The 15,000-nt window shown below is 38.3% G+C and overlaps 1 protein-coding gene across 2 annotated transcripts in view; it reads left to right on the forward strand.

Moving 5' to 3' along the window:
- The window catches only part of LOC137972031 (testis-expressed protein 47-like), a 90,108-nt gene that overhangs the window by 42,137 nt on the left and 32,971 nt on the right, over positions 1-15,000 (forward strand). For both annotated transcript variants that reach the window (XM_068818833.1, XM_068818834.1), the window contains exons 3-4: positions 12,395-12,498; positions 13,562-13,623. In XM_068818833.1, the coding sequence (XP_068674934.1) occupies positions 12,395-12,498; positions 13,562-13,623 (166 nt within the window). The remainder of the gene's footprint in view (positions 1-12,394; positions 12,499-13,561; positions 13,624-15,000) is intronic.

The following is a 15,000-nucleotide window of genomic DNA, read 5'->3' on the forward strand; positions in this document are numbered from 1 at the left end:
ATTAAAAGTTTATCATATTCAATTCACTTCTGAGCTGAAAATATAGGGAACGGCGTTTTCAAGTTGTTTCTGCTTACGTACAGAGTTGGCTCGCACGTCGCAAGCCGGATCGTTAAAAGCAGTTATCTTTCCTTTCTTTAACTCGAGTTAATAAATTTTACAGAAAGCTTTGTTTTATCTAGGTAAGAAAAGAGCGAAAAATTAGTTGTTTCTTTCAAAATTCAGAATGTCAACGAATGTGCGATCAACGTAACAAATGAAAGGCCCAGTCTACATGAGAAGTTTACAACCAAATAAGGAAACGCGTCCAAAGTTCGGTCGGGGTCCCGAATATCGGAAACGGGTCCGATTAATTTCCGATGTTTCCTAATCGGTACCGATTGCCGTTTCCGATGCCGATAACCCCGTTACCGATTCAATCGGGGCTACAACTGTAAGTACATTCCGATGTGAATTAGTGGCATCATGCCTGGTAAACGTGTCACGAAACCCCATGAACCACACCGATATGAAAAAAGAAACAATTACATTGTGTATTTATAAAACGTCCTCAAGTATTTCATGGTAAAGCGTTACTTTTAACTTTTTGTACAACATTTCCGCGGATTACACGTTGGGTTTCAAGTTTTGTTTGAAGGATTTTCGATGTTCAGCCCAGTCGCCGGTGTTTCCTTAGTCGGTGGGGCAACTACAGTCAGAAACGATAGGGCGACCTGGGCTGTTAGGTTTGTGAATTTTAGGCAAGAAGTAAATGCACGAAGTTCTAGGGGTGTTGATGATGAGATTAGTGGCAGTGTCCGGCAATTGTTGATTAACTATGAGATTCTGAATGATGTCTTTGACAAGTTTTTGATTTTTGGAAGTGAGATCTTTCTGGATTTTGGCATAAAACGAGGTATCCGAAAGTTGCCCCAAAGCTTCTTTTTGGTAAAGGTCGGACCGCCAAACAACTACCGCGCCGACTTTGTCGGCCGATTTGACAACTATGTCATTGCGTTTACTAAGATTTTTAAGCGCCGCCCACTCTTCCGAGGAAAGGTTGTAAAATTTTGTGTTACGATTGAATTTAAAGAGGCAAATTGCCCCTCTGGGGGAGTCCATTTAGATTTGCGAACTTGAAGTGTTTCAAAAATATCTTTGTTAGAAGTGTCCGAATCGTCCTCTTTGTCATGAAAAAAGGCTTTTAACTGAAAGCGGCGAAGGAATTTTTCAACATCTTGCTTACTAGAAAATTCGTTGGTGCGTTTGGTAATAGGGACAAAATTTGGGCCCTTACTGAGAACAGATTTCTCTGAGTCAGTAAGCGGAAGATTGTCTGGAATTGTAACTACGGTATTATGGCTATGCAATGTAGTGTCGTCGGTAATTTGCGGACCTATTAATTGTTGGAGTTTTAGAGTCTTGGTTTGGTGTAAATGGTCAAACTGTCCAGAATTAAGTTCTCGCATTTTAGCGCGAATCGATTGTAATAAAACTGCTGGACAGATTTTGGAAAGTTCGGAGCGGCACTGAAAATTTTGTTTGTCAAGTACGTTTCGTTTTTGGCACATGGCTCTAATTGTGATCCTCAATATTAAGTGAAAAAGAATTTTGCGCGTATCGAATTTGGTGAAGATATTGATTCGAGTGAGAGAATGTAGACGCATGAAAGTTTGAGCGAAAACCTTTACGAATGACTTTAGAATTGAGGCAACGGTCGATGAAATTGATGTGACTACAAAACCTAGTTTTGGCGAAAATGAGAGTGGCTAAACGGAAAGCTAAGGTGCTGCTAAGTGTGAGAAAAGGAAAAAGTTGAAAGGAATATCGGCAAGTTGGAAAATATAAACTTGACGCCTGAAACCTGACATTATATATTTATACAATGTATATATATATCTTTAGCGAGTTTCTGCATTGTACATCAATTTGCTATTAAAAGATCTATGATTTACTTTTGAGTTCTCGGTATGGTATTAAAGTGCTTTCTCGAGTTAAACTATGGTATCATGATACACAGACGTTCTTTTGACTCGCACGTCGAAATTCAGGAGTGTGTGACGAGCCAAAAAATCGTCCCCAATTGTGTTTACACGCTCGTACACGAGCCGGCTCAAGCACGAGCGCATGGAAAAGCAGTTTTACTTGACAATTTCTAGAGGAAAACAGGAATCAGGTATCTTTTTTAGGGGGCACCGTCTATCTGTTTTTGAAAAAGGTCAATTTTTTAGGTAATTGTGCGGACTTTCAAAGTAAGCAAACCTAGTACGGCACGCCATTTGTAGCAAAATTCAATCAAGTGAAATGTTTATGCAATCCAATCATTTTTGCGTGATCCCATTTAATCCAATCTTCCAAATACATTTAAACAATCTGAAAAAGCATTTAATTCAATCCTACGATTCTCAGTTCAATTTAATCATGACTGGATATTCATTCAATGCAATCATGAAAATATGTATTCAATTCAATCATGGCAACTATTCATTCAATCCACTCACCATAATGTGTATTGAATTCATTCGCTAAAATATAAATTATTACTTTCTTTTTTCAATTCAATCTGCACAATATTTGATCAATCCTTTCATGAACATATTCTGAAGTAGTAGATCAAACTGTTTCTTTGATTCGGACATTGCAAGAGACAAGTGACATTCAAGCATCAGACACGATGGCCTTGGATTCACTTGCAGCCTGTGAACTATCATTTCGGAGGATTCGCGATGCCTCCTCGAGCATACGGGCGGTACGTTGCACTTGAGACTGATCCATATTTGACACGCCAGACGTACGCAAATATAAAATAAACTACGATATTACTTCTAAAACTGCTCCTTGAATTGACAGAAACGCTTAAGATTATTTTTTTCCTAACGGAAGCACGACAAAGAAATGATTTATCGCCAAATGATACGCAAAAACACCTTGCACCTTCCTGTAGCAGCTGTAGAGTTGAATGGCGGAAAAAATGGCGGGTTCTGACAACCTCACGTGACTTTTCTGGTTGGCCGGGCTCGCCCCAGGAAGGCTTTCTCGTGAGGATTGAATGAATATGTTCATGAAAGGATTGATCAAATATTGTGCAGATTGAATTGAAAAAAGAAAGTAATGATTGGATTGAATTTATATTTTAGCGAATGAATTCAATACACGTCATGGTGAGTGGATTGAATGAATAGTTGCCATGATTGAATTGAATACATATTTTCATGATTGCATTGAATGAATATCCCGGCGGGAATATCCAGTCATGATTAAATTGAACTGAGAATCGTAGGATTGAATTAAATGCTTTTTCAGATTGTTTAAATGTATTTGGAAGATTGGATTAAAAGGAATCACGCAAAAATGATTGGATTGCATAAACATTTCACTTGATTGAATTTTGCTACAAATGGCGTGCCATAACCTAGTTCACAAGTACGGCAGGCAAGATATACCAGGCACATCTCGTTGAGAAAAACAGTTGAAAGTCTCTTTCATCGCCTTCTTTAATTTATTTGCAAAAAATTAACAACTTGCCTTCAAACTGGCGGCTGCTGTGGCTAAATGAATAACACGGTAAACACGACTGATATAATTATTACAGTTGTCTGTAATGTTCCTCACTTTGCTACTTTTTGGCCAAATATATTTTGATTGCCTGCAAAGATTTTCCTTTTCTACGCATTTTTGGTTAACACAAATCCAAGCTATTAAAGGAATATCGTACAAAAATATAGTTAATGTCGCGCTTTCTGTTACATGTTCGTTTCGAATAATCCGTTGTTTCTTCTTGTGACAAATTTGATTCTTGTCTGGTCGTTTCAAGGGAAATAGTGGCAATTGTTCGAAGATGTAACATTCAATTTTGGGTGAAAGAAGACACATGCACAAAACAGAGAAGGTATCCAGTCACTCTTTGCTGTTGTCAATAATAAACATTTCATAAGAAATGCTACAAGTCAACGTTTCGAAGCAAGACCGCCTATTTGAACTCTTTACAGATAAGCTTATTAAATTTAACAATCTAATTTAATTACCACTGCCCGATGAAAGTATGAGACCCATTGCCGATACCGTTTCATTCGGCACCGATAAAATTGGTACAAATATTAATATTCAGTCTATCGCAAAAAATCAGTGCAATTGATCGGAATTGATGTTACCCGATTCCGAAATTTGGACGCATTCCCTAAACAACTTGCCCGATTCTAGCTGGTTCAAGTGTCTCCACTGACAACGTTAACATTACCAGTACACGCAATGTCATGAATGCCTGATCTGACAGTGTTCTTTCCCCTATTTTCTTGGCTAAAACATTTTAAAATTCCTTCAGCAAGGATTCTTAAATCACGCGTGTTGGATTCAAAGGTCGTAAATGTATTCAGTACGCTATCTTTCGCTTGTCTTCAGCGTTGTTGAATAATTCGCTGTTTCTTCATGAAACAATTTGATACAAAAATTCCTCATATTACCTGGTATTGTCTTCCGTAAGAAATCTTCGATGAAAACAAAACAGTATGGTGTCCTTGGTCCGCGACTTTTTTTTGCCCGATGATATCTTGATTATTCTTCTTTCACGTGACGAAATCCGCTTTCCCGCTATCGCAGTATCGGTGATTGTGGGGAGTTCAAGTTTGTTGACTGGTGTGTTAATTTGCATTTCTAGGAAGTCTCTACTTTTGCGGCTCCGTACTTGACATGGTCATGTTTACTTGGCTTGTTTAAAGATAAAAGAGGGGGACATTGGGATTTTCGGTTTTGCGGTTTTGGCTATTTTTAAGATCGGTTTTTCGAACCCTGCGTGTGTTTGCCAGAGTTGTTCGAATATCCCGACTTCTTGTTTTCGTTTCGGGGTTTTGCAGTTACTGGTCACGCGTGACTGACACCAGAATTTATTTGAAATTTTAACTCATGCATGCTCAATACGAAATGTCCCTGAATCGAGGCAGCTGGCAGACCCCAGAGACTCTGCTCGCAGGATTCAAGTAACGGGCCCCTGGTGACAATCAGTTGAGAATTGCGTCCGAGTTAGTTTGTGATGATTGTATCCGATAATTAAATGTGGCAAATTTATAATAGCGCATGGCAAAAAACAAAATTCAGTCTTTCTGGAAAACTGTAATAAGGCAGGAACCTGTTGTGTGGCATGATCTACAGCGGTTTTAATAAAAATAAGCACTCTTCACATTAATTCTCTAGTCAGACCATTCCACCCTCCATGCCCAGGGGAGGTACTGCCATATATGGACTATATAGGTATGTGCCACTGTGAAGGGTATGGTTTTCAAGCAGTTTACTCTAAGATAGAGTATATAAATCATAGCCTTTCGGTCTAGAATAGGGTAACATTTTTCACAAAACTGACCAGTTGGTTGAAGATTTTATGAAGACTAAGGAAACCAGAAATTCCCACTCAAGAATATAAAAAAAATCAAATCGGCAAAGTTTAAGTTTACGTAACTCAGCCTCAACAGTGTCAATAAAGGGCTTTATTATATGGCTCTGTCTCACAAGGACTGGGAACTACCAAGTTCACGAATTTGATTGGCTGAAATCGATATTGACGGCGGTCTAGATTTTCCCATCTAGACCGGCATCTAGACCGGTAATGTTTTGCGGTGAAAAGATGTAAAGTAAAATGCAAAAATATTGAGTATTTCCTTCTAACAATATTTATTTATGCGAGTGCCAAACAGCATGATGGCAAAAGAGAGGATGACGAGCAAACTTTGATAGAATTAAGTTCAGCTCATCGCCACTCATCGCCGTTCGCAAGCAAAATGTCAGTTAGTACAAACAAGTTACAAGATTCTGCCATACAGACCTCCTGCTCGGTTAATAAGAGCTAAATCATGAAACACCTCTGGATATTATTAACTGTCAAGAATCGGAAATTAGGCGGAAATTGGTGGGAGTTTACTCTAGTATAGGGTAGCAAAATTCAGCTGAACTTGCTCTGGTATAGGCTAAGGGTGATTAAATCTTAACAACGGAAAAAATGACTTGGATTTCATACCTTCCCAATATGCAAGGCAAAAGCATTCTCGAGGGAATACTTCTCCCGCCCGCTGAAACCAAACGACAGTCATGGATGTTCATCATCTGTACGGGTCCACAAATGATCCCTGAGGACCACAAATGATCTCAGAACAGCAAATGATCCCGGAAAAAAAAGGAATGGCATGCAGGCCCCGGGGGGAGGGGGAATTTCTGGGTAGGGATGTGCCGCTGGGACCCTTTTTTTCCTTGCTCTATTTTTATGTCTATACCTCTTACTAACCGAGTTCGAGATCCATTCTGTAAGTTACGGACCGAGTTTTTTCCTGTTGATTTATGGCCCAAGCGCGATGATTTAGCCAATTACAGCATGCGTACTATCTGAGAGATATAATATAAATATAGAATAATGCAACAACAAAGACAAGAAACTCAACGAGGTTATCCCATCATTTTAATTTTCTATTTTTTGTAGAAAACAGAAAAATTAAAAAAATGTCCAAAAAGGCTGTTTTGAGTAATAAAATCATATTTTCAAAACTTTGAATAAAGTTGAAAAGAGAAAAAAGAAAAATCGGTGCAAATTTCCGTTGTTTGGTCCATGTTACGTTATCAGTTGTCAGTTCAAAAATAAACAACAAACCCTTAAATTAACATACACAAAATATGAATTTTCAATTATTGTGGAAAAAATAGAAAACTGAATTGGCCGAACTGTGCACGGACCCACGACGTATACAATTTATGACCTCAGAGAACTAACATCTCGCAAAGCAGATACAGAAAGCCTTTGCTAAATGGAAAAAAGGCTTTGCTTGAACTGAATATTTTAAAAATCTTTTTTATACTGGTTTACGAATAGGTTAACTTCATTTGTATGTCAAGAATACCTATACGGTTTTATAATGAAATGGAGCTTGTGTTGGGAGACGGTCAACTGAAAATAAAAGCAGATTCTATACTCACAACGACACCCAATACAACTGTAAGCTGAGATATATTGAGGATAATAAATTAAGAATTAATAAATTTTCATGTTTGTCCAGAAATTATAATCGAGATTCACACCGAATTCGGGGACGAAGGGCTCGCGATTATGTTCACCTTTTTTTAATTACAAGAGAATTATTTCAGTTTAGAACTTGCCAATTAAATATTATCGCAAGAAATGAAAAAGCTATCTTTAGGGAAAATTTCAGTTTTTGGCATTTTGGTTCAGGTAAGATATTCAAGATTATCCTTTTTTCTCACGGACCACGGACACCATACTGTACACATTTTAGAAAGACAAGATACAATATGGCAATAAACAGTTGGTCTTACCCAGCCTGTTTGTGCATTGAAAACTCAATCATTCACAGTTTGCTTTTGCTGACATAAACATTTCCCAATATAATTTTTGTCATTAATGTAGCGCGACCGACAATTTCAACCCTTTGATAAACGCTGACAGATATAAGTCAAGATTTGATGACTTCTGTTAATTGGCCTGATGAAGAATTTTGACCCGTTGTCGATTCCATTTCATTCAGCATCGATTGATCGGCATCGGCGTGACCCGGTGTCGATATTTGGACGCGTTCCCTTAATGTTTTTAGCAAATGAAGCAAACCGAAAAATCGAAGAAACCACCAAAAAAGTGGTACATATTTCTGCATTTGCTGTTCCAAATTTTCGGAAAACCTTTTTCAGTTGCCATGCCATTTCAACTGGTGCATGCGCAGATACAATAACTCCCATGCTTTTGCGAATTGATATTCCGTGTATTCTGTTATTCCTAATCCTGAATGAGAATAGCCAGGATACTCCCAAAAGAATGCACCCTAAATTTAGTCGTGTGACACTTTCAAGAAGGGTGTATGTTTGAAATGCGTGGGCAATAGATAAAAGAGAGAAACGATCCTTGCACTTATCTAAACAGTTTAAGCAATTATCTCTCATTGACACCTGAAAAATTCAGGTGGCTCCAGTGGGATTCAAACCCTCAACCGCTGCGATGCCTGTGCGATGCTCTACCAACTGAGCTATGAACCTACGGAAGCTTCGAAAGCTCTCAAGGGACATCTTAGCCTTTTTTTTAATTCTATTCAGGCTTAGTTTTTGTGTTTTTAAAATTGAAGTTAATTTTCGGCGTTTTGGCTACTACCATTAATTTTATTTTTGTGGGATATTCACTTCCGCTTTAGTTTCATTTTTTTTTGTTTGCCGGTAGATTTTTTCTACGGAAAAAAAATTTGCGGTTGGAAGCATGAAAAAATTTAGCAAGGTGAAGTGCAGTCGTTTGATTTAGTTTCCCGCCTCAGGCACTTAAGGCACAATTGTGCTAAGGGGCCATTCTATTTTAGAACAGCTAAAATGTCAAAATTTCAAACGTATCTTTTTACACCCAACCAAGCATATTTGGAAAGAGGATAACCCAAAGTGGTCAGGAAATAATTTGTCAAAAGTTTGTTTTGTGGCAAACGGCAAAGAGAGGCCATTGATTTTTGACCAATGAGAAGCATGCTTAAGTAGCTACTAAGCTGTAATATTTCAAATTATTATACCAGGGCACCTTAACCCATTGACTCCCAGGGGTTCCCCATTGACGAGTAAAGTCGTCTGGCGTTAGACAGAGTAAAATACTAAGTCTGGCCGGTTTCAGCTGGTTTGAACGTCAAAGGTTTAATTACCTCATTTCCAACATTAGTTCTCACAAAGGGGGATTGGAGGAACATATAATATCATTATTAAACTGTAAATGGTCAAATATTCATTTTAATTCCTTTCGGAAAAAAGGTTAAGTATAAGGAACTTGCCTGCAGGTACAATCTCATAGAAAAGAAAATATAGAGGATAGAGAATAGAATAAAGTTTCCTCTAAACACTTACAAGAACAACAAAGCTAGCTTAGTTGTTTTAACAGTAACACTGTACTCTACACATAGCTAATGTGATTTAAATTTCCGATCAATCACAACCTTAAAAATCTCCCAACAATTTTCAACAAGTACACATGGTTTGTAAAAAGTAATTTCAGTTCACACGGCTGGTACTTCTAACTTTTCAACCTTGGGAAATGCGTTACGCAATTTGACTGCTCATAAATACTGTTTGTTTTCCTTAAAGACATGTGGCTGTTTCCTTAGATGCTTAACCAATTTGGTGATTTCAGCAAGGCTTGGAATATGGAATGCAGCTCTTTTGGGACATAGAACACTCTTCTCTTGAAGACAGTATCCAAATCATTTCTCATAGGCCAGTCAAATGTTTGGACTCCACCTTGATGTAGAAATTTGACTTCAACGTTGTTGTCAGTTACACTCACCGTTCTTCCAAAGTAGAACTTCTTCTCATACTCGACAGCATAATACCTTTCACATACTGTGTCCTCTGGTGGACTGGGAAGAATACCTATCTTGTATATGCAGCTCTATGACCATGCCTTTTCTGAAGTGAGGAATGCTGCCACAGGCGGCAGTGACCATACTCTGGCTCTTAGAGTTTAGGCACCTTGCAATAGGCAAGTGTATACTCCACAGTCACAGAGGTTGGCCTGTTGTGGAGCATCTTGTTTCCTGTTTGAGAAGAAACTGACCACTCACTCAGATCAACACTCTCATCCAGCTCAACCAAGAATGAACCCATCTTAAGAAGTGCATCACGGATAGTAGGTTTAACAAAATCCCCTGCTTTGCTGTCAAGAGTTACCACTTGCTTCTTCTTTGGCATCACTGCCAAGGCAAACCAGTGTTCAGTCTGAAATGAATTGCATGGGACATAGACAATAGCTTGGTGTCACAATGAATCTCCTTCCTCCCAAATTTCTCTTGCTGGCACAATGCCAACGGCTCTTTCAAACCTCTCCCAGGTAATGTTCTTGATTTTGAAATTATCCTTGGAGTATGTATTTCTCATAATTTCAAGGTAGTGATCAATGACAAAGTTAGAAAGCCAGTTATCTCTTTCGACTGAGCTTGCACCCAGCAAGGCCTTGAGGTCAGTGTCACTTATAATGCTCTGACCATGAAAAGAAAGAACATGCTTAGTGTGGGTATTGTCCTGATAGCAGGACATTCTGGGGGTGCAAAGTGCAAAACTTACTGAACCAATCTTAACCGAGGAGTGTTCTTTCTTAAAGAGGGCATATGTTTCTTCTAATGACCACAGCAGGTGCCTTTTCTGAATTTGCTGTTTCTTGCCATTGACTCTTGCTGTCACAAAGTCCCATTTTCCTGGCGTTTGTCAAGAGACTGAATCTAAAAGAAAAAAGCTTTCAACAAGTTGAACTGTTTCAGCAGGAATACAGTTTGGTCTTCCTTCAATGTGCATTTTTTTTCACTGCTGTAATACCCTCTGAATTGGCAAAGTTCGTGACAACAGCTTTCTCTTTTGTGGACTGTGTGGGAGCACTCATTTTACTCTACTGACTGCTTTGCAAGTGCTTGAGGAGTCTTGTACACAGGTTCCTCTATTCTAAACTTTCTACTTTTTTTAACTTCTTCAGCATCTACAGTCTTCTTCTCTTTCCTTCTTGCTTTTTGTTTCCTTTTTCTCTCCTTCTGCTTGTATTACTTCACAGGATTAGCTTTTAGCCTCTTCCTAAAAACTGACACTCTTTCTTTAACAGACTTTGCCATAATAATATTATGACAAATCTACAAATGTGCACTGTATCTTGGAGAGCACAAACCAAGAGACAGCAGGGACACTAGTCAGAGCATGCTCATTAAAAGTGAATTGTATTGAGCATGCTCTACATGGGATAATCCACAGACCACTTAAACAGACCACAGTAATGTTTTAATTCACACACAAGAGCAGAACTTAAGTCTTGGTGATCAGTACAATTAACAGAGAGAAATAACTTAGAATTAACACGACATTGTTACTTAACAGAAGTTCATAGAGAAAAGCTAAATTTGCCCTAAACGTTATCTGTGTAAAACACATTTCACAGTGTAATGTCTGTAACAAAAAACATGTAATGTCCGTAACAGCAATTTTTACATCCAGCTCAAAATGTAAGACAAGCATATTGGCAGCATTTGTAAATGAAATCAAAGTTTCTTTTCTGCTGCTAGTCAAGTACCATGTGAGGGAGTTTGTAAAAAATAGTTTTATTTCCAAAATGTTGCTCTCTGGATGTAATGTCCGTAACATGGAATGGGCCTAAGGTGTTAAATATGGTGTTTCAGGTGCCTGTTGTGAAACCCAAGACTTTGGATTGCTCTCATCAAAGCAATCTTCCAATGAAAAGTATGCTGCTTTGTTTTCGAGGATTGAGTGCTTCGTTTTCAAACTGGGGTGTTTCGTTTTGGACTTTGCTTGCTTTGTTTTCGATCTTTTGGGTTCTTCATTCTTCGTTTCCGAGTGCTTCCTTTTCTATACTACCCAGGGGTGTAGCGTCCTTTACACAAATAATTATGCACATGCGTACTTGAGAAATTTAAAGAGATTTTCTGTTATAGATAAAAAGCCCTGCGAGGCCCCTATACAGTGTCAGATTCATTACCACTCCCCAGTTCCCGGTTATTTTTGTGGCCTTTGCATTAAACCTCTGTGTTGTAGTTTGCTGAAAACTTTAAAGATGGATAAAATAAACAACTGACTACTGCATTTTCCTTTGCATTTATTTATTGAAATGTCCTTCAGTAATAGTTGCATGGAAATAGCATTTGTGAGACCCTACATTTCAAAATCTTCTGGGGGAGCATGCCCCACAGCCCCCTGCTTTGAAGTGCCTTCTGTGCTAGAAAGATTCTTCAAAATCTCACGCTATGCCTTGCTACCGTTGGGTGTCTGCAAGGTGAGAGTCAATGAACTGTATGCCATTTTGTTACAGTAAAACAATCATTGTATGAAACCAATATACTTAAAATATCTACAAGAAGACACAAACTTTGGAAAGAAGCTTTGTAAAATTTTACATCTTCCCAGTTATGATATTTGCTTAACAACCTCTACATGTGTACCTCCACTCCCATTTAACCAGACAATTTTACTCGTCAATGGAGGGAGGTTCAGGAGTCAATGGGTTAAAGCAGTAATAAATTAGAAAGGATCAATGGGTTTGAATGCTGTGGAAACCTGAATATTTTTTAGGCTTCCCTTTCATTGCTGGTTGAGTAACATTACTGCAGTGATCTAAAATCTTAACAAGCTTCTTTCCATATTTGATAATTAATTTTATATTATTTTTTGTATAATTATAGGTCATGGGTTTGAATGCAGTGCAAGCATGAACCTTACTTCTATTCTTTCCTAAATTATACCTCTGCTTAATTAATTTTCAAGACTGCAATGCTCTAAATTATTTAGATTAGAATTCTTTTTTTCATTTGTTAAATTAGGGACACAATAAATAAATTATTCCAAGTTATTTTTTTGTGTGATATTTAATAGTTGAACGTTCTATCACATTCCTCCTTAAAATTATGTTTTCATTTAGTTCGATATGAAAGACTTTTCAAGGACTTACAGGCCCAAGTTCACGGGGAAGCAGTCACAGGCTTATTGCTGATTTATCCACTTCATATAATTCATGTCATAGAGGTAAGAGAATAAAATTGGCCTGACATTGAGCCAGGTTATGGATCTAGAAGGAATTGGTCTGCCTTAAGTTAGTGGATTCCAAGGTTGCATTTTAGAAACGGAAAGTTTGATTATTATTGTCATTGACCGTCTATAAACTGTTGGCTTTTTACAAATATCTGAATACTGTAGATGATGAAGGATTAGGGAGGGAAAAAGCAGCGAATGAATGACAGATAAACAGAGGCATGCATGAATAAAAAGATAAAGGAAGATAAGAATGAATGCATGTGAGAGGGTCATGATACCAGATGCATGCATATACTAAATACACGTAAACTTAGTTTACCTAAATGGTAGAAATGCTGTTGAGGAGAAGGGAGACGTTGACTCTTGCTTGCAGTAATTTAATGACGGTTCATGTGTGGAATTGAAGGGAGATTTTAATAGGTCTTGAAAAGGGATGGTGCAAAACTGGACCTCCTTCCAGACCCCACTTGAGAGAAGAAAGAAAACAATGGGTGGTTTTCACAGTGATGTCATCAAATTCTAAAATCAAAATCGTAAGGTCTTCTGAATTTTCATCTAAAGGAGGTTGAAGATGACCTAGCAATAATTTTGAAGTTTCCAGGTTTGTGATGTCTTTTGTTTAGAAAATACAGCATTTTGAATTTTCAAATTGTCACCTTGTGTGACACCTTGATACAACGCTGTTTGGTTGTGGAAAAAAGTCAGTCCCTATGAATCTCAGCAGTTTGAGCCTTTGAGCCTCACTCACTGTGCCAGCAATAAATTATTGAAATCAGACACCTACACAAGCAATATACCCAGTAGACATTTCTATTTGATTTAGGATTGGGTGTCTGCCTTTAGTGGAGGGTAATTTTTCTGTTGGTGCACAACATTGACATCAGAGCAGTTACTTGGTAGAGAATTGTTAAAAGAGGTATTTTCATTTACCAGTACTATAAGACTGTTTTCATTACTTGTAGGTTTTCTTTGTTGTTCACAAAAAGACAAAAGTACTCGGGAGGTGCTGTCAAAATTATGAACATAATTGATGGAGTGATTATATCTTTTTTAGACCTCTTATAGCGTGCTTGTAAAGGTCATAAAAGACTTGGAAGAAGATGAACAAAGTATCAGGTAGCAAAATTTTGTGACTATGCATAAGGACAACCCAGGCAGGTCCTTTACACCTTCCTGTGATGTACAAAAAAGGCACATGTGCAGGGGCACCGCACATGTTCTGTGTGTAGTCCTACCATTTCTTGTTTGTTGCTTTTTTAAATTACGCATTTATTTTATTATTGATTTATTTAAAAGTTAAACGAGACTTGCCTGTAAGTTGAAGTTTGATTGTAATTACCATGCTGAGAGATTCCAAAAGACTTCAAAGCAACATGGATGTGAAGAAACAACAACAGGCCACTTGATTATTTATGCCCCTTTATGTAAATGATGCATCCTACAGACATGATAAGACTGATTGTGCATACCTTGAAGCAAAGCAAGCATTCAGATGACCACCCTGCGGTCTGGATAATGTCATCAATATTATTTTACAGAAGCCCTGCTTGCTGTTGAAACAGACTCAGGACCCCTTGTACTGTGTGCTGAATATTTTGTTACATCAGTGCCAGGTAATGCCATGGTGCAGCGCAACTGTGACTGGCCACTTACTCTCAATGCTTTGGTTCTCACAAGGTATTCTTTAAGAGTAGTTACAACACAAATAGAGGACTGTTCATGACTCCCAAAACAACTCGACGGTTAGGTACCCCTGGTTTACTTTGTTTGAGGTAAGGGGTGACAAATGTGTATTTGTCATCAGTGACAACCTTATGGTTTATGTCTAACAGATGAATAGTCTGGCCTCATTGTCCTGATACTAATGACAGCAACATAACAAGTTTCAACATGAGTGTTTTGAGTGTCACTGCATCAACAGGATGGAGAGTAGCCAAGTACGCTAATACCACTTGGACATCCCAAACCTCAGTGTACTTGGGCTTGGGTGGGCATGACTGGAAAATTCCTTTCAACAAGAGGCAAACCAGCAGGTTCTGTCCCACTACCATCATCTAAAGACACATACGAAAACAATGCTCTTCTAGCACGGTTGATGGCACTTGACCAAAAATTTCAGAAAGGAAATCCAAAACAACTCAAAACAGGTAGTTGAAGATGATTAACTTCTCCTTTGGAGACAAAACTCCGTCCATTTTTTTGTATAACCAGAATACTCTTTCTTTGCACTTCGTCATCAGGATGTCTTGAGCAATCCGATACTCCTCTTGTTTCATACTATTGCTTGACAACAGACGTGCTATCAGTCTCATTTGGTTTCGTATTAGATGTAGAGTCCCTGATTGTTGCAGGGTGAGGAGATCCTTGTACTGTGGGAGCATTAATGAGTTTGCCACAAAAAGGCTTAGTAGCCGAGGCAACCAAAGCTGCGTCAGCCACACAGAAGCAACCAACAGTACTGAAGCCTTACAAGTCGTTCTCCAATTTCTGCAG

This window comes from Montipora foliosa, chromosome 9 (genome assembly GCF_036669935.1).
Source record: "Montipora foliosa isolate CH-2021 chromosome 9, ASM3666993v2, whole genome shotgun sequence".
NCBI classification, from domain to species: Eukaryota; Metazoa; Cnidaria; class Anthozoa; order Scleractinia; family Acroporidae; genus Montipora; species Montipora foliosa.